At 38.9% G+C, this 21,120-nt stretch overlaps 1 protein-coding gene across 9 annotated transcripts in view; it reads right to left on the reverse strand.

Annotated features, from left to right (window-relative positions):
• LOC143852659 (protein ALWAYS EARLY 3-like) overlaps positions 1-21,120 on the reverse strand; it is a 73,711-nt gene that overhangs the window by 32,757 nt on the left and 19,834 nt on the right. For 8 of the 9 annotated variants that reach the window (XM_077362167.1, XM_077362170.1, XM_077362169.1 and 5 more), the window contains 5 exons: positions 19,887-20,152; positions 19,420-19,765; positions 8,239-8,322; positions 2,298-2,548; positions 2,116-2,175 (listed from right to left, as the gene is read on the reverse strand). In XM_077362167.1, coding sequence (XP_077218282.1) covers positions 2,116-2,175; positions 2,298-2,548; positions 8,239-8,322; positions 19,420-19,765; positions 19,887-20,152 — 1,007 coding nt within the window. The remainder of the gene's footprint in view (positions 1-2,115; positions 2,176-2,297; positions 2,549-8,238; positions 8,323-19,419; positions 19,766-19,886; positions 20,153-21,120) is intronic. The other variant, XM_077362172.1, reaches the window with a different exon arrangement.

Genomic DNA, 21,120 nt, shown 5'->3' on the forward strand with positions numbered 1-21,120 from the left:
ACATAAGGAAGGAGAGACTGAAGAGGATATTAACCATAAAATAAGAGCAGGTTGGTTGAAGTGGACGCTTGCCTCAGGAGTTTTGTGCGACCGTAAAATCACTACCAAGTTGAAGGAAAAGTTTTATAAGACAGCTCTGAGGTCAACCATGTTGTACGGCTCAGAATGTTGGGCCACCAAGAAGCAGCATGTGCATAAGATGAGTGTAGCGGAGATTAGGGGTGGACATGGTTCCGGTTCGAACCAAGGAACCGAACCGAACCGGCACATATGGTTCGGTTCGGTTCGGTTTCATATTTATATGGTTCGGTTCCGGTTCTGGTATCCTGGAACCGATGGAAATTCGGTTCGGTTCTGGGTTTGGGATCCCGGAACCGAAAACCGAACCGAGAACCGACCCTCACCTTAAAATCCAATGCCTCATCGCTTGATAAAATCACCCCACCCCCTTTTAATTCACCCCTCTTTAACGTGTTGCTTTGCCTTTAAAATTTTAATTCACCCCCAAATTTGTGCTTGATTATTCCAATTTGTGCATGTTTGTAGGTCATATATAATTTTTGCATTGCCCAAATTTGTTAAAATTTGTGCCTGATTATTCCAAATTCGTGCATGTTAGTCTTTGTAGTTCATATATAAACAGGACCGAACCGATTATAAATACGATTAGGCAAAATATCTACATTTGGTGAAGGTTGGGTAAACCCAGAACCGAACCGAACCGAACCGATTATATATGGTTCTGGTTCGGTTCGGTTCTAAACATATATGGTTCGGTTCTGGTTCCAATTACAAGGAACCGATTATATATGGTTCGGTTCTGGGTATACCCCAAAACCGAACCGAACCGAACCATGTCCACCCCTAGCGGAGATGCGAATGCTTAGATGGATGTGCAGCCACACAAGGTTAGATAGAATTAAAAAATGAAGAGATTCGTAAAAAGATGGGGGTGGCACCAATTGAGGAAAAGATGAGAAAGCACCGCTTAAGATGGTTTGGACATATATCCAATGTAGGCCTTTGGATGCTCCGGTGAAAAGAGGCGACTCGTGCCAAATTGATGGAGTAAAAAGAGGTAGGGGCAGACCGAAAACAACTTGGGTAGAAACAGTGAGGAAAGACTTGATAGCTAGGAACATAACAAAGAACATGACCTTGGATAGGATGGAATAGAAGAAAAAGATCCACGTAAAAGAACCCAACTAGAGCTAGGATTAGAGCTGGATAGATTCCTTTCACATTCTTCATGAAATTTTTCTAAAGGATTCATTTAGCCGACCCCAACTAGTTTGGGACAAAGGCTTTGAGTTGAGTTGAGTATCATAAAAAATATCATGATAGTATTGCGATAATTTTATGATAGTTTATATTTTATATTTTTTTAACTCATATACTTATTTTTTTTAAATATTCTACTTTTCTGGGTTTTTAACGTTTGAGAAAACGAAAATGCTTTGGATTAGAAAAATGATTATTCTAAAACAAAGAGGATGATACCATAATAAAGTAGAATTAAAGAGAAAAGCAGATATGACGTCCTGAAATATAAAGATTTTTTCCAAGAAGCAGAAAACAACAGCTTTAAACAAATGCGTGATGCAAGACTTGTATAGAGCCTGCTTTAAGACGCCTACTGTGAGTTTTCTATCAAAACTTCAAAAAATTTCATAGTTTTTGTTGTGATTTAATGCTTTGTTCTTTCTCATGCAGCACTAGAAACATTTGCATGCATGGATCATGGGTGATGCATGCAACCTATGGATATATGATAGAATTCAAAACATTTTCCAAATACACCCATGAATGACACCTTATCAGCACAACCAAGAAAAAGAAGCAAATTCATACAATTAGAAAGTTGAAATGCAATCAACCCATATTACATTAGGAAAGTGTGCTACATAACACTCCAATACTGCAAAGTAAAACAATTGTTGCATGGAATTTGAATCTCAAAAGTATTGGAAGTACACAGCATAAAGATTGATAGATAGACAAACTATTTAGCAAGGATATAAGAAACTATTCATACAAAGAAAAAATCATTTATGTTCATACAAAGAAAAAATCCTTTATGTGCCCCATAAAAACAAGAATCAAACAGTTGCCTACCTCATTCTTATGAGATTCGCTCAGACGAGAATCACTATGACCTTCAGCCTTTGGAATCTGCTGTTGGTAAATAAAGTGGATATAGTTACAAAAAACTCATGGTGAACACAAGATGAGACGCCTACGAATATCATTATTTTCCCAAAACAAATATCATAACTTTTGCTTCAGTCAAATCTTACTTTTGTGGCTGGCGATTTTCGTTTTCTTTTCTGCATTTTATTAGTGGGCTGGTAAGTTCGCTGCTTTTGTTCAGAAATATCAGTAACGTCAAGTGATGAATCCTTTCCCAGTTTAGTATTTTTAAGGGAAAGGATGTCTACTCCAGCCATTGAAGGATGCCCTCTATCTTTATGTGCTGAGGTTTTAGGACCATTAGGCTTCTCCACAATATTAACATCTTTCTTTTCTTCGTTCACCTGGACAGATGACTCTAGGAAGGCACAAAAAAGAGAATCATAAAAATTGGCCATGGTAGCTAATGAGATGTATGCAAAAAATGAAATTACCACAATAATAAGACCTTCTATATGACAGAAAATAGGAATTTCTCAACCAAAAAAAAAGAGGATCCAACTCCAATTCACGAGCTTTAATTTGAAGGAAAAGCCCTCTATTTTATGAGGGGGGTTTATACTTTATACAGTACATGCAGTTCTTTCAACTGTTTCAAAACACGAGCTCAAACGAGAACAACTCGGCCATGGTAAAGAGAAGTTGACTCGAGACAGTCAATAATTGAAGTGTCAATTTTTCATTAACTCAAACAAGCCAAAGGAGTTTTGATTGACTTGGTATGGCAAAACTCCAACTTGGACAAGAAACGCGGCCAAGGTAAAAGGGGGCCGACTCGGGCAAGTTGATAATTGACCCGGGGAGTTTTAACAGTGGTTCTTTTCTCTCATCTGTTGGTAGAGCAAGGATCGAAGTTGGAGATAATCAGGGTTATGAGTTTCTAGGAGGAAAGTACATGAAGTACGGTGATTAACATTGCAAAGTGTTTAGTTATTAGTTGTCACATGTGATAAAAGGGTAAATCTCGTCTCAGTACATAATCAGTTTGTTCCATTTTAAGTAATGCTATTATTCTAGTTAGTGTATTTAGTAGGTCATAAGTAAGATCTTGGAGTTGAAGACATTGACGATCTCCAAAGCATCTTCTACTTCTAGAGGATGCTGAGAACTTTGATTGGAGATTCAAATGACAACTAGGCCTTCTCATTGACCATACAAATGAAAGAGAGGCATCAACAATAGTAAAGCTAACACATGGATCTTAACTTAATGAAATTTATAGTGTATATTCGAAAAAATTCGGATGCATTTGAGGTGCATGTTTTGGGTTTCCCAAGACAGTCAAAGAGGAAAGAGAAACAGAAAAGAATACAAAAGAATAAGATATAATTGTTCCTACAATTTCTATGGGGTGATGATATTTTCACACACCCCTGCAGTACTTGCACACCTCCCTTATAACGTGATTTGACATCAAGTAGCCAACTTTTCACGTCAAATCAGGTTGTAAGGGGGGTGTGCACGTAATGCAGGGGGGGTGAAAATATCATCTCCCTTTCTATGGAGTTTAAAGGAAATATTTGTGAGCCCTATGCATTGTACATTTGTACCTCTACAAAAGTTAGAGACGGCACCAATTTTATTCTATGCTGAGGGATTTGTGACATTTATGATGGACCCTAAACTTTATTTTTGGGTTCTTTGAGTTTTTTCCATGGTTTTAAATTTCCCCAAAAATTTTCCAAAATGACCGAAATGTTTCTGTTTTCATACCCACCGAAAAGAAATCTACAAGAATTCCTTTCGTGTCATTATTCCGTCGAAATTCTTGAAATTCGACCAAATGGTTAGAAGGACAAAAAAAATAGAAAGATGTTATGATTTGCATTTTATTTTCATTTTATTAATGTAAAGGATGATATTTGGTAGGCAACATCATTAAACTGCACAACAAAGTACCCGTATTTTATGCCTGGGATGTCAAAATCGGCATGGGACCAGAAATGTCACTAGGTGTTTGATGTCATTAAGCCATTATGAATGACTTTCTTGCTTATTTGTTGGTTTCGAAGTATGTATCTGTGCTTATTCCTAGCATTTCCAAAAGTTTCATCTTAAAATTTTATCATTTGCATATGTTTCCATACGTTTTGTGATTTTACAAGATTTCCACAGAAATTTCCATCAAAACCGAAATGTTTTCGTTCTTGTGCCGAGCGAAACCAAAATTTAAAACCCTGGTGCTAACTGCCTGCGATTCGAGATGGTCATGGACCCAAAAAGGAAGATTTAAAATCCCACTCTCTCCTGGTTCGGTTCATTATTTCAACTAGTCCACATGTTTCTCGAATGGATCTCTTACTTGTTGAGAGGGTTGCCTAAAAGCAGTATATAAGGCGTACCCCACAGGGGCAGAGAACTCGCCGTTGTCTGGCAATGCTACAGGAGGCTCTAGGGCTATGTCACAAATATCATTCTCGGGATTTTCTCAGCAAGGGAAAATCTAGGGATATTAAAAAAAATTATTTTATTCAGGTTTATAACGGGAAAAAAACGATAATAATAAAATTACTAAAGAAATATATAAATATATATAAATTTTAAGAAAAAAAATATAAAATAAAAAAATATCTTAAAAATATCGGGATAATATCGTGATATTTTATGATAAAAATGAAAATATCGTCATATTTTTAAAATCTAGGGATTATTTCGGGATTTTGTCGTTTTATCAAAATGTCGCGATAAAAACGCTATATATTGAAAATATCGGAGATATTTGTGACATAGCTCTAGGGAACTCGGAATAGGAGAGCACTCATCTTGGACTACCTATTTCATGGCTTTAATTTGAGCTGCAGATCCTACTCTGGAGACGGAAATACCCACATTTAAAAAATAAAAAATGGTAGCCAACGGAAATACCCACATTATTTGTTACAAGAAAAAATCTAATCATTTGCATGTCTTCCTCTATCTTGAATGATCAAATTTCTTATTGATGTCCTTTTCCTAGCTCCCCATTATGTCATGTTCCTCAGAGATTTGGATGTGATCGTTTTGCTCATATATTGAGTTCAAGTCTAGATAAATTGTTTCCTCGTGCGATAAAATGTGTTTTTCTTAGGTATTCACATACATAGAAATATAAGGGATATAAGTGCATGGTTTTAAATTTCCCCGAAACAACCAAAATGTTTTTATTTCCATCACCACCGAAACGAAATCTCAATGAATTCCTTCGACATTTCGAAATTTCAACCGAAATTTACAAAATTGGACTGAAATTTCCATAATTGGACCGAAATTTACAAAAATGGAGAGATTTTATGATTTACATCGTATAAAGCTATTTTTCTCAAAACCTAAAAAAATTCTGTCTTAATCTGTTGTTAATCGAAAAAACACTGTAAACAGAGATTTCGCTAGAAATTTAAGTATTTTGTCAACGTTTTTTTCATTTTTGAATGATAAGTATTTTGTTAACGTTCCGGTCGAACTATACGAAATATGCAACTTCTCATATATATTATAAAAAAAGAACAAAGTTTCTCTCAAAATATCCTGGACAAAAATCAATTCCGCTCGCAGAAAAGAGCAGCGATATTTCTTTAAGATATTTCCAAGAAACAACAAAAAATAAACTAGTGGCAAAGAATCTTACTTGGATTTTGGCCGTGATTTCGAACCGAAATGTTTCTTTGATTTTACACGATTTCGGACGAAATTTCGTACCTAAACCGAAATGTTTCCGCTTTGCTGATGATCGAAATCGAAATTTAAAACCTTCAACGCATATCACTAGATGTTCAATGTGATTAAACCTTATGGATGGCTTTCTTGCTTATGTGATGGTTTCTAAGTATGAATCTAAGCTTATTCTAGCATTTCCAAATGTTTTATCTTAAATTTTCACCATTTGCATATATGTTTCCATACATGTTTCCGTGATTTTACAAGATTTCCACCGGAAATTCCAACCAAAACCGAAATATTTCCGTTTATGTGCCGACTGATACCGATACCAAAACCGAAATTTAAAACCTTGTAAAGTGCTTCGATCCAATTTTTCATAAACTATATATTAGTGCGGATGACACTTTCTTTGAAAACACGCCTTAATTTTCAAGTGAAGGTGATTTTCTTAACGCTGAGTTGTTTTTTTCTCCGTTCATATTCTCATATCCTGTTGCACTGCCAGTTGCTATGGATGAACCATAGTACTGTGCAGTCATCATACTTGGAAGCTGACTTCACCACCTAACGGGACAGAAGTTGTTGGCTACTAGTGGCTGTTTTCAATCAAGTATCGGCATGATGGCACTATAGAGCAGTTGAAGGTACAGTTGGTTCCAAAATGGTATACCCAAACCTATGGTGTGGATTACTTTGAAACATTCTCCCCGTTGCTCACTAAAACTCAGACCAGGTGCTTATATTAGTTGAAATCGCTAAACAACACCCATTATATCAACCCAACACTAAAAATTGTTTCTGTATGAGGATCTTAGTGAGCATGTGTCTATAGAGCAACTACAATGGTTTGTTGCTCAGGGAGAGCTTAGTAAAATCTGCAAATTGAAGAATTTCATTTATGGAGTCAAACAAGTGCACGTGTGTGGATTGATAAATTTAGTTATCTGATTATGCCCTTTGGTTTTCATAGGAGTCATGCATATGACTCAGTTTTTATTCGCACACAGGCATTTGGAGTAGTTCCAGTAATTGCATATGTTGATGACATTATTCTCTGAGACAATGATGGTGGAATTGATGTAACAAAGCAGAATTTGAGGCAAACTTATGACAGCTAAGGTATTTTTTTGGGAATTGAAGTAGCTCATGTATAACAAGTTGTTGTCCATTTTCAGAGGAAATGTGTAACAAACCATCTTCATCAAACAAGAATGATTGGAGCTAGAATAGTTGATACTCCAACGGAATCCAATGTGAGTTTGGACAGGAATAAGTATAGATAGACAGGAGTTTGGATGTTAAAGACAACAGTAATTTGGAAGACAGAAACAAGTATAGAGTACAGACAACAAGATGGACAACACATATACTTGATTGTTACTAGGCCAGATATATCCTTTGATGTCGGAGTTCTGTGTCACAATTTACGGAGCATCCCAGACAAAATCATTTGGAAGAAGTGCCCAGAATTTTAAGGTATCTACAGAGTACTGTTGGCAAATGACTTGTGTATAATCCACAAGAAAATCTTGACTTTGTTGGCTAGTCAAATGTGGACTGGACAGGATCTAAATCTAATAAGAGGTCGACTGCAGGTTATTTTACATCTATTGATGGTAATCTAGTTACTTGGAAGAGAAAGAAATTGACTGATGTGGCTAAATCTAGTGTGGAAGTTGAGCATAGAGCTATGTCACATACTACACAGGAGCTGATGTGGTTGAAGACTCTTATGCAAGAGTTTGAATTTACAGTGGAGAAACTTGCTAATTGGAAATGTAAAAATTTCCAACATTAAATACAAATCATGTTCTCCTATGAACGGCAAGCTAAATCAAACATAAACAAAATTCTAAAATTAATAATGATCACCACAAATCACAAGGCCCAAGCCAACCAATTCCCTTGATGACCGGGTCCTTTAAGGCCCACTACTAGTCTCAATATGAAATCATGGTGATATGATCAGTTTACTCTCCTCGCAGATCAGTTTTGGGTCTGGATCAACAGAATTCTCTAGAATTTCCATCGCCCCATTAAGGGCCTCATCATGAACTTAACCAGAGAGATATAGTGTCAGTCTTCACCTCTAAAAAGCCCCATGAAGAAATGTTGCTTTTAATTATAATAAAAGATGCCTAACATTTAATGAACTAGTGAGAAGATTGGAGAGACAGCGGGGAGGAAAGTAAAGAAAATTGTACGCACATAATGATGGAGAAAAAGTACTCTTCAAATTATGATTCAAAACTAAACCTTCCTATAAATTAGGACGTATCAAAGCATCTACCATGTGCCATTGATTCCAACCGCCATTACCTTCCTTATCCCTTCTTAGTCTAACCTTTTTTTAATCAAAATTTCTTAGTCTAACCTTAACCAAACCAATTTATAAAAGCATAAAATGCTCACCTGAATCAACGGCAGACTTGGGCAACAGGATATGTACGGATAAGTCTGCCAGTGTTTGTAAGGCATCTAAGGCAGAGCTCTCGTCTACATAAAAAAATAAAAGTAATAAGAATGGAAACATGAACAACTCACGCGCTTTATAGGAAACGAGAACAAAGGCAAGATTGTTACCAATGACACATAAAAAAAGGTTCATGAAGAGAATATTTCAAGAAAATTAATATGTGCTGAAATGCAAGTGATTTTAAATCAAAAGAAACAAATAACAAAAGAACTGAGCATAACTTATATAATAACATAAGATCTATTCCAGAAAAAATAAGTTATATTTCGACTAATAGAGAGACATGAGAACAATGAAACAAAGCAATCTATTCGACAAGGATGGTAAAATAGGTGAGAGAGAGAGAGAGAGAGAGAGAGAGAGAGAGAGAGAACAATGAAACAAAGCAATATATTTGACAAACAATAAACCATGTATTAACCAAGAGTTAAGTTAGTATCGTAGATTTATATCAATGCTTTAGTACAACTTGTTTATTTCTTAAGTTTATTGACATTTAGTAGGCTGGGGCCCATCATTGGTTGTCTATAGTGGCACCATATGTAATTACTAGCATTATTGGCCCATCCTATGCATGGGTGTAAAATAATGGCGCCCACCCCATCAAAACATGAGGTGTAAGTTAGTGGGACCCACGCTAGGCATGGGCTTGAGTGGAGATCATGTGACCCACCCCATCAAAACATGAGGTAAATGGAGGGCCACACCGATGTATGGATTTGGTGGGACCAGCCCGATCAAAACATGGTGTAAAATGATGGGCACGACCCTGTGAATGGATTTGGGTGGAGATGGTGGGCCCACTCATGTGTGCAAAATGGTGGGCCTCACCATAAGCCTTGGTTTCGGTGAAGATGGTGGGTCCCACCCATGCTAAGCATGCGGTGTAAAGAGATCTACCATAGAAAAAGTTCCATTAAAAATTCTCAATGAAAAAGGTTTTCCATTAAAATACTTTCTTGGAAAGAAACATGGTTAGTACATATTATAGATGAAGTTTCACTCCTAGTCGCCTAGATAAGCATGCGGGGAAGAGTGGGCAAAGAGTAACAACCACTATGAATTCTATTCTTTTTGTCTTTCTCCTTTCTTCTCTTGTCTCTCTTCATCTTTCTACCATTGTCGCACCTAAACCTAGCCATACCCATCTTTGTACCCCAATCCTAAAGCTAGTCTTAATCTTATTCAAAACCCCAATCCAACCCATAATTTCAACACCTTCAACTTGAAACCTAATCTAATCCATGAATATTTTCGTAGCCCTATTTTTGTTTAATTCTTAGTACTATACGAATACCTAACCCTGACCCTAATTAGAACTCTCAACTCCAACAAACCCTAATTATTTTTCCTCTTGAAATCTAATTCCACAAATTCAAACCCTAATCCCATCTCCATTATAAAGTGACAAACAAGGTTTTAAATTTCGACCGAAATTTGGGGTTTCGGTCAACCCCGGAACCGAAATTGGGAAAACTCGATACAATACAAACTTAATTTCGAAATTTCGACCTTCCCTGAAATTCCGGTCCGAAATTTAAGGAACATTTCCAAAAAAAAAATCTGGATTTTATTATTTATTTAATATTTCCCGAAATTTCGGCCGAAATTTCAGTAATTTCATTCGAAATTTTGTACGAGATTAAATATTATTTTATTTATTTCGTTAGATTTCGACCGAATTTTTGAAATTTCAGCGGTGAGGAACAAAACGCATTCCGAAACCGAAATTTGAAACAATGGCGACAAATAGTCACTCCGTATAATCACGGTTTAAAAGCTTGTTAACTAAATAAATGCATTTTTTATTGGTATACCGAACTACTTTTTCTTGTTTTTTAAGGTCTCCTGACCAGAAAATGGCCAAAATCCATTTTAATGATTGTTGTAGATAAAATTTAAATTCCGGTTTCGGTTTTGGTCGGCACGGAAATGGAAACATTTCAATTTTGGTGGAAATCTTGTAAAATCACGGGAACGTATGGAAACATATGCAAATGATGGAACTTTGTAATATTTAAAAAACATATGCAAGTGGTGAAATTTTAAGAAAAAACTTTGGGAAATGCTCGAATAAGCACAATTACATCTTAGAAACCATCGCATAAGCAACAAAACCATCCATAATAGCTTAATCACATCGAACACCTAGTGACATGCATTGTCGCGCATGACTAAAACTGTAAAGTCACTAAAAAAGTGCAATGTAATGACGTATAAGAAAGTACAATAACTAGTCTCCCTTCTAAGGACCCCAGCTCTATCTCAATACCACATAGTGATATAGTTATGAGGTATTATTGGTCTCATGCTGATATGACACCTCATGCATAAGATACGGTTACTTCGTTGTGTAGTTCAATGATGTTGCCTACCAAATATCATTCTCCACAGTAATGAAATGAAATGCAATTATGCAAATAATAACATCTTTCTATTTTTTGTCATTCCGATCACTTCGGTTGAATTTCGAGAATTTTGGTAGAATTTCAGGAATTTCGATTAAAACTTGGGGGAAATAATGACGTGAAAGGAAATCATGTCGATTTTGTTTCGGTGGAGATGGAAATGAAAATATTTTTGTCATTTCGGGGAAATTTTGAAGAAATTTAAAACCATGGTTGAGAACGCAACCTTAAAGGATCTAGCAACTTCTAGTGTTGCCTCACAGCAAAAAAAAACTATGATTTGTGGACACGGACATGAGTGTCGCGTGACGACACGGAGTGTCGGACACGGCAAACCCAACTTTAGAAACGGGGACACAGCTAAAATAGAAAGTATATTTAATCATGATTTTTGGATATGGATTCATGTGCCCAGTTTCGACATGGATACGAGTTGTCTAAATGACGTAAACATAATATTCAATAAAAAACAGAATGTCACACTCGACACGGTACAAAAACATGTCCACACACCCACATTAAGTCTAACACTTCCAGCAATACAAGTAAAAGTGTCCAAAGGAGTGCCGACACGGGTGGACACGGGTGTCGTGTCGGACATAGCAGGACATGTGAGTCGGCCATAAATTCAAAGTGTCGGCCAAATCATAGCAAAAAAATAAATAAATAAAACAAGATCATCTCCTATTAAACATATCAAAAACATAAAACAATGGCATAAAGGTACCTAAACTTACCCTTTCATGAAGAACTGCTAAGAATTACCCCTAAACCCCAACTTCATAGAAAAATCATTGAACTCTTATGTAGTAAATCGAGAGATCTTTAATCTCCCCAGATAAAGTATCAAACTCCTTGTGCAGCTACCGACAAGATGAGATGCAAGAAACACAAGCAAAAACAACAAGAAGCACAAACACAGAAGAGTAGTGTGGTTCAGTAGTGCACCTACATCCACAGGAAAAGAGTTTCACTCTTCCGAAACTAGGGTTATAAACTCTCCTTCATACCTATTATCTCAGGCAAGAAAAACCCAAAAAAAAAAAAAAGGACTCTTAACACTATCAACCCAACTATTTGGCTAATATATCGATGCCACTACATCAAGAATTATCGAAATACCCCTAGTGCAATCCGAAAGTTAAATTTTCCTTCCCAGGCACTACCCGGGAAACTCCGGGAGGGGTGCAGTGCGCTGCCCACAACACCCGGCAATGAGACATATTAGTGCGAGAAGGAGACGAATAACCGCCAGAATACAAAGCAGCACAACATTTTCAAACCAAGCTTTAGGAGACTAGTTATTCTCTGTCTTTCTTCATTGTGAAAACCTTCTCATCAATTCATTGAGGCAAAGACCTTGTGGAACAAATTATTTTATCTACACGCAGTCCCTCCTAATGCTCTACATGAAGGAAACCATTGTTAAAATCAAGCTGGTGGAGACCCCATTTTTTTTATAGGTGGTAGAGACCCCAATTTCGATTGGCAGCAATTGATTGGATCACATGAAACGAGTTAAGTGTCATCACTGGCGCAAACCTCTCCATGTAATCAACGACATAGATTTGTGTAAAATCATTGGACACCAAACAAGCTTTGTGCCAGTCATTATTGCCATAAAGCTTGAAGTTCAAATGGAAAAGGTACTACGAATGGTGCTAATTGAGGGATGTGATGCCAATTTGCAACAAAACGTTGAAGAGCAACATGACAATTCAAAATATACAAAGGAAGATAAGCTTATCTTGAAGAAACAGAATGACTAAAATGACAGCAGAAAGATGGCCATCCCTTTATAGTCCAGAGGGGCATTTACATCACCTTCGAGTGTATCATTTACATTTCATTTAATACCTAGGAGTCTAGGACGGTTGTTTGACTATGATGGATGAAGTAAAAGATAATGATTTTAGGATTGTTCATGAGTGGCTTAGGACTTGTGTTTGATGTGTATATGATAATGTAACATTTGTCAGTCGTGTCTAATTGCATGTTTAGTTAACCAGTCCATACTACTCTTGTCTTACAGTATTTTATTTAAACTTTAGTATCTTAAATCTAAAGAAACTTATTGTTCAGATCCTTTATGCAAAAGGTATAAGTCCACAAAAATATTCTAGAAATGTTTCATGCCAAACTCAGCCCCTTGGGGCGTACGGATGCGACTTTGGCAAAAGTTTGTGCCCACCTAGCTAGAATCTGGTAGATAGAGGAGGCGGGCATGGAACGGATCATTGTGGAAGGAAATTCCAAAAATGTCATCAATTAGATGAGGCATGAGGCCATGCACCCTTGGAAGTGCTGGTACGATTGATGAGATCCAAGACAGAATCGAAGGTCACGCCGTTAATTTGCAGCACGTGTTGCAATCCGCTAATTGTGATGCTGACGATTTGGCCTGTTTGGGTACTTTTAGGCCTACCCCGGGACGCTTGCAGGTCCTCCAACCCAATTAGAGCCCGGGGTTGTTTCCCTTTTCTTTGTATTTTCTTGCTTTTTCCTTCCATTTTGGTCTTGTATCCGACATCTTCGTTCCTCGACCTTGGCCATTTTCCTTTATAAAACATTTCAACCATCTAAAAAATATTTCACGCCAAAATCTTGTTTTACTTTTCCATCATAAAAACAAGACCTGGAAATAAAGGGATAAGGTTATTTTTAATTTAATTTTAATTTATGTTAGTCCTCTGTCACTTTCTTCTGCCCCACTTAGTCGCCTTTCTACTGCCAAGTTGGCATCATGTTCCTCCATTACTGACCAATTCGCCACCTTACATACCTAGAAACCACCCAAGATACCTCTAGATGGAAGAATCTTAGAAGTAGTACTCTTCCCTCAGGGCGCCGCCCCCGACTCGAAACCTCGATTTGGAGCTCCTTAGGAATGAGCTTAGCTTCTAGGAAGCGCGAGCCCGAAGAGATGCAAACCACTCCCATGGCGCTCCCAAGCCCCTCCTATTACTCTATTTGTAACCCTGTCACCAACTTACTTGTACCAAACTCCTCCAACTATTCAAAGTACTTCATTGGAGCAAGGAGGAGGCAAATATCCAAAAGGCATGAGGAAAGAGGGCATGAAAATGAAGACGGTTAGGAATTACAACTTTTTATGTACTTAAATTTTGATGGCGGGAGCCTCGTGCACTGGGCCGCCCTTTTTTTATATGGTGAAAATATTAGATCAACGCTCCCATGGCACTCCAAACCTCAGACTCTTCGAGACCCCACACCCCGTACCTGCCCTCGCACTCGCTTCGTGCTTCTATGGGAAGAATAGCTGCATTAGCCTCCTTTCAGATAGACTGAATTACTTCCCTAGTTTCAAAGAGAAAGAGGTGGAAGAAGGGCCCAGCCATGCCAACTATTACATATTATATCAATATAACTGACAACATATGATGTAAAACCCAATGGTTCATGCAGGGAAAAAACACATTGAGATTTCCTGAAGAGAACGCTATAGATTTCCTGAAGGGCCCAGTTATCTACTGTTATTCGTCTTGATTTGGCTTGTCTGTTTCTTTCTTGCTTGTTGTTATGGAGGAGGTGCTTGACAATCCTTCCACAGGAGTGGCTCCTGGTGTTCGTCCGACACCCTCTTTGGCGTCTTCTTCGTCATCATCTCTCTCTGTGGATGGATCATTCCCACAGATCACTACTATTAAGTTGGATGGGGCAAACTACGTTACTTGGAAAGCAGCCGTCGAGAAGTATCTTATTGCCCGTGGGAAAGCCCACGTCATTCGTCGTGATCCTCCTCCTATGACGGATCCCAACTTTGATCTATGGGAACAGGAGGATGCTCTTGTTTGTACCCCTTCTGTGGCAGAGTATGACCCCTCACGTCACTGGGCCATTGATGCTTCTGCCTACTGCGAAACGGATCAGGTTACTCTTCTTTACTCTGGCGTGGCAAATATTAGTCGGATCTGCTCTACCTATTCTGAGTGGGTGCGTTTCCACCGTGGTGATCTCCCTCTTGCCACCCATTATAGCCACTTCGTTGGCCTATGTCAGCAGCTTGATGTTTACATGCCGCTTACCACGGATCTCACAGAGGCTGCCCGTCAGAGGGATCAGATCCGTGTTGTGCAGTACCTTGAGAGTTTGGGTCCAGAGTACATGCATCTTCGTCAGCAGATTATCGGTTCTGGCGATATTCCTTCCCTTACAAAGGATTACTCCCGCGTCCAGCAGTGCTCTCCTGGTGATCCAGTGATATCTGTTCCTATTGATGGTTTTGCTCTCGCGACCTATGATGGCAATACTCGTCCGCCTCGTGGTGGGCCTCCTCTGGTCGTGGCCGTGGCTGTCCCGGCCGTGGTGGTGGTCGTTCTGGTGCTGGCCGTGGCCGTTCTTTTTGCACTCACTGTCAGCGCAAGAGACATTATATTGACCATTGTTACACCCTGCATCCCGAGCTTCGTCAGGTACGCTCGGCTCACATGGGTGCTACTACTGCTTCTGCTTCAGATTCCACTCCCTCTGCTTCTGTTCCTGCACCAGCAGATTCCGCCTATACATTATCCCGTGCCGATTATGAGGAATTCCAGCGTCTGAGGCTCAGTTCTCGTCCTCCCTCTACAGGTTTCGCCCAGCCAGGTAGTTCACCCACTACCCTTCTATCTAGCTCAGGGTCATGGATCATTGACTCTGGCGCATCCAACCACCTGACTGGTAACTCTTCTCAGCTTCATTCTTTTCGCTCTTACTCGTCTCCCTCTCAGTCATGGTTTTAAATTTTGGCCAAACGAAACAAAATTCACAGTGAGTCGGAAAAGTACCAAACTTCACCGAAACGTTTCAAAAATTTCGGTGAAACGTTTCGAAAATTTCCGAAATTTGAAATTTTTACAAGATTTCGTCCGAAATTTCGTACCGAAACCGAGATTTAAAACCTTGCTCTCAGTCTATCACCCTTGCTGATGGGTCCACTACACCTATCACTGGTGTTGGTCATATCTCCCCTGATCCTGCTCTTACCTTATCTTCTGTGTACCAAAATCACCATTTAGTTTACTTTCAGTTAGCCAAATTACTAAATCTCTTCACTGTTCTATCTCATTTTTCCCATCTTACTGCTTGTTTCAGGATCTCTCGACTGGGAAGACGATTGGAACGGGTCGTGAGGTAGATAGACTCTATCGTCTTGACTGTCAGCCACCTACTGTCTTACATAGCTCTGTGGATACATTTCAGTGGCATTGTCGCCTGGGGCATCCTTCACTTCAGCGGCTGTAGCAGACTTCTCTGGTTCCCGGACCTTTTTCTAGTTTTCAGTGCGAGTCCTGTGAACTCGGAAAATACCATCGTGTGTCGTTTCCGTCCCGTGTCATTAGTCGAGTGTCTAGTCCATTTGAATTAGTCCATTCTGATGTATGGGGACCCTCTAGGGTCGCGTCTAGTACTGGCTTTCGGTATTTTATTGTGTTTATTGATGACTTCTCACGCATGACCTGGTTATATTTATTGAAGAGTAGATCTGACATGTTCTTTGCTTTTCGCACATTTCATTCTAAAATTACGAATCAATATAATTGCAATATTAAATGTCTTCGTACTGACAATGCTAGAGAATACTTTTCTGATACTAATGGCTTTCAATCATATCTCTCCCAACATGGGATTCTACATCAGTCTTCATGTACGTACACCTCTCAACAGAATGGTGTTGCTGAGAGGAAACTTCGTTATTTGCTTGAAGTAGGTCGCACTCTTCTTTTTCAGATGAGTGTTCCTAAGGCATACTGGTGTGATGCCCTTCACACGATGTGTTTCTTAGCAAATCGCCTTCCTTCCTCCATCTTAGAGGGTGCTTCTTCTTTCGAGATTTTATCTCTTGGTAAGGAACAGTTTTCTCTGACACCTCGTGTATTTGGATGCGTTTGTTTTGTTCATCACCTTGGACCTGGCCGTGACAAACTCGATCCCCGGTCTGAGCATTGTGTCTTTCTGGGGTATTCCCGTGCGCAGAAAGGCTATCGTTGCTATAGCCCTCGTCTGCGTCGCTAGTTTGTCTCAGCCGATGTTACGTTCTTTTAGTCTGAGGCATTCTTTCAACATGGCGAGGCATCTTTCACCCCTTCTCTCGAGTCCGAGGTCTCGCTTCCCTAACCAGATCTACCTGCTTCTCTTCTGTCATCTCCTGTTTCCGTGCAGCCAGCTTCTGCAGATTCTACTTCTTCTGCCACGTTGGAGAAGCCAGCTCCACCTAAAATTACACAGCAGTATCAGCGGCGCCAAGTTACAGATAAGTCTCTTCTACCTCCTCTCGCACAATCATCTTCTGAGCCGATGATCCCTCTCTCCCGCTCTCAGGTATCTTCTCTTCCGCCTTCCTCTATTGTTTCTGATTCTCCTATTGCATCTCGTACGAGATCCCGTTCCACTGCACATCCTATTTCGAATTTTGTTTCTTATGATACGCTCACCAGTACCTTCTAGAGCTTTGTTTCCTCCTTATCTTCTATGTCTTTACCACAGTCAGTGGCTGAGGCTCTTGAACATCCTGGCTGGCGTGATGCTATGCACCTCGAAATGGGCGCTCTTCATAGTGATGATACATGGGATCTGGTTTCCCTACCCCTGGTACCCGTCCTGTTGGTTGTCGGTGGGTTTTCTCCATCAAATACCTCCCTGATGGTACTGTCGAGCGCTTAAAAGCACGGTTAGTCGTGAAAGAATACACTCAGACTTTTGGTGTTGACTACACTGAGACCTTCAGCCCAGTTGCAAAAATTCCCCCTATACGTGTGCTCCTGTCTCTTGTTGTTAATCATAGCTGGCCCCTTCATCAGTTGGATGTGAAGAATGCCTTCCTCCATGGCGACCTGACTGAGGAGGTGTATATGGAGCAACCACTAGTGTTTGTTGCTCAGGAGGAGACTTCCTCCTACGTGTGTCACCTACGCAAGTCACTCTATGGCCTCAAACAATCTCTGCGTGCGTGGTTTGGGAGATTCAGTGAGGCAGTCATGCGCTTTGGCATGAAACAATGCGCAGTGGATCACGCAGTCTTCAGTTATCACTCTTCAGCTGAGTATGTATTTTGTTGATAGTTTATGTGGATGACATAATCATCACAGGGAGCAATTCACAAGGTATACAGCGTTTGAAAACCTTCTTGCAAAATGAATTCTCTACTAAGGATTGGGGTCAGCTCAGGTATTTTTTGGGAATAGAGGTTGCTCGTTCTTCTAAAGGCTTCTTCCTATCACAGAGAAAGTATGTATTAGACTTGCTAAAAGAAATAGGCAATTTTGGAGTTAAACCATGGTTTTAAATTTCGGCCGAAACGTTTCGTTTCGGCTGAAATATTTTGGTTTCGGTGGAAAACGAAACGACATTAGTGAGTCGGAAAAGTACCAAACTTCGGTGAAACGTTTCGGAAATTTCGGCCGAAACGTTTTGTTTCAGTAAAATTTCAGTGAAACGTTTCGTTGTAGTACAAAATTTCGGCGAAACGTTTCGGAAATTTCCGAAATTTCACCGAAGTTTCGGTGAAATTTTTACAAGATTTCGTCCGAAATTTCGTACCGAAACCGAAACGTTTCGGTTTCCATGATGACCGAAACCGAGATTTAAAACCTTGAGTTAAACCAGCTTCTGCACCCATGGGTCCTAATGTGAAACTCGTTGCAGAAGAAGGAGAGTTGTTGGAGGATCCTAGCAGGTATCGCAGGCTTGTCGATAAACTTATATATCTCACGATTACTCGGCCAGATATTTCATATGCTGTTGGAGTTGTCAGTCAGTATATGAGCTCTCCACGTACTTCTCACTGGGCTACGGTGATACAGATTCTCAAGTATTTGAAAGGGGCTCCAGATAAGGGATTGATGTTCAAAAGACATGGCCATATGAAAGTTGAAGGCTTCTCTAATGCAAATTGGGCTTGATCCTCAGCAGATAGACGGTCCACCACTGGGTATTGTACATTTGTAGGTAGCAATCTTGTTTCATGGAAGAGTAAGAAGCAGGATGTTTTAGCTAAGTCCAGTGCAGAGGCTCAATACAGGGCAATGGCACAGACAAGCACGGAACTTATTTGGCTACGTTCACTTCTCTCTGAAATTGGCTTCATTTCATCTTCTCCTTCACAGCTTTATTGTGACAACAAAGCTGCAATATACATTGCCAACAATCCAATCTTCCATGAGCGCACCAAACATATTGAAGTGGATTGTCATTTTATCCGTCAAAAAATCCAGAAAAGAGAAATTTGTACTGTGTTTACTCGGTCAGGGGACCAATTAGCTGATATGTTTACAAAGTCCTTAAATAAGTCAAAATTTAGTGATATATGTAACAAGTTAGGAATGTATGATTTCTACATTCCAGCTTGACGGGGAGTGTTAGAATATGTAACTTGCCTAAGGGCATTTAGGACTTTGTACATTCCTTTATGTTTTAGTATAAAGATATGAGTCGAGGGGAGATTACCCTAACTCATTCATTTCTCTCTCTAAACTCTCGGCTAACAGAGACAACCAAGAAAAGGAAGTTAGATTCCATTTAAACATCTGAGATAACAAGCAGACAAATACAAATACTTCCTTATAGAGTTTTGCATGTAAGAATGGAAAAGAGATGCTTTTGACTTGATCAAAGGAAAGCTAATACAACAACAATAAAGAGAAAATGGAACATCTAAAATTTGAATTTAAAGAGGTGAAGACAAAAAGTTGAATGTATTAATCAATGTACCTCCAAAGAACAGCTGCCTGCTTCTCTTTCTCAGACCCTGAGGAGAGGAGCACTCATTTCTTCCATCTGTATCCTCTATTTGGACCTCATCTTTCACAGCCCTCAACGTAAGCCCTTCTTCCGTACCACTACATGCTTCCCTTACATCATCAAAATGATTATTTTCAATCGCCTGGACTCTTGGTTTCTTTCCCTTAAAACTCTTGGTTTCTGCATCCAGTGGATAACTAGTATCTCTGGAAAAATCTCCATTTTCAGCCTCTCTGCTTCCTATACTACCTTCACACCAGTCTTCCTCTATTGTACTACCAATGACCTTCGCATTGGCCAACTCTGATTCCACTTGCTAAAATCAATGAAAAGAAAAAAGATCAATCATTTAATTTTTAAAAAATAGTAGAGGGAATAGCAACATATAGCAGTTAGAGGACAAACATTATTAAATTTTTAAATTTGTAAATGATTACCTTCATTTGACCATTCTGAATAGTTGAGTGCCTCGTGTTTTCTGTTTTCCTACTTGGTGTACGAGAAACTTGTGGCGAACCTCCTCTCTGTGATGCCTCAGCCAATGCCAACGCGGCCACGTGGGCACCTTCATCATCATCGGCATCTACCTCAGATTTCACACTCCTCCTATTTAGTGAGACAATCTTTTCTCTGTCACCTTTATCATATGGATAGGAAACTGGGATGCGAGGAGTCCTTTTCCCTACAGCACGAGGTCGGCTACCTATACTCAACAAAAAATAATTGTTTGTGAACCCAACAGATACATAATCAATCATATGAATATTATATCATATACATTATACAGTAAAACTGCAAAAAAACACTAATAAATAAAGATGATATTATATCATTGACATTATACAGTAAAATTGCAAAAAATCACTAATAAATAAAGATGATATCCCCTCGATGGAAAACAGAAGACCACTGAACAATGCCAAATTATAGAATACCAGACAAGAATCCAGAATAATGGTGAAGGAACTCCCAGACAAAACTATACAGCAAGAATATTAGGAATTGGAGATAAAGTCAAATTCAGAAGGCTATATAACATTAGTAGCTGAAATAAAGACGAAGGAAAGCATTATAGTTACAGTTTTAATCAGAATAATACAAATAACAGCTACTACAATACCAAGCACATAGCAAGGATTTAAATGTCGATTTCGGTGTTAATTTCGTCCACCACCGAAAGCGAAATATTTCGGTTTCGGTGGAAATTTCGGCCGAAATCATGTAAAATCTTGATAAAAATTTTGGTTTTTTTTAATTTCCGCAAAATATATAAAATTTGGAGGAAATTTCGGTGATCTCGGTGGAAATTTTTGGTAATTTCGGTGGTAATTTTTAAAATTTCTAGAAAACTTTAACATTTCGGTGGAAATTTTCTAAATAAGGGTGAAAAATGAAATTTCGGTTGAAATTTAAGGATTTTGGCGAAATCCTGTATAGTTTTCTGATTCTATGTACTTTCGGGAACCGAAACCGAAATATTTCCCTGAAATTTAAAACTATGTTCACAGGATGAATGTGCTCCATGGAACACATCAGTTTGATGGGTGATGAAATTTTTTGAGGCTAGAGATATTTGGGTCACTTCACCCAACGTTGGAGTTAATGGAAACAGTATTTTCAAACTAATGAACAGAGTTCAGACTCCCTTTTTACTTTAAGTACCTACATTAA

This window comes from Tasmannia lanceolata, unplaced genomic scaffold, assembly GCF_043159265.1.
Source record: "Tasmannia lanceolata isolate RefF3 unplaced genomic scaffold, GAP_Taslan_0.1 ptg000019l, whole genome shotgun sequence".
Taxonomy (NCBI): domain Eukaryota; kingdom Viridiplantae; phylum Streptophyta; class Magnoliopsida; order Canellales; family Winteraceae; genus Tasmannia; species Tasmannia lanceolata.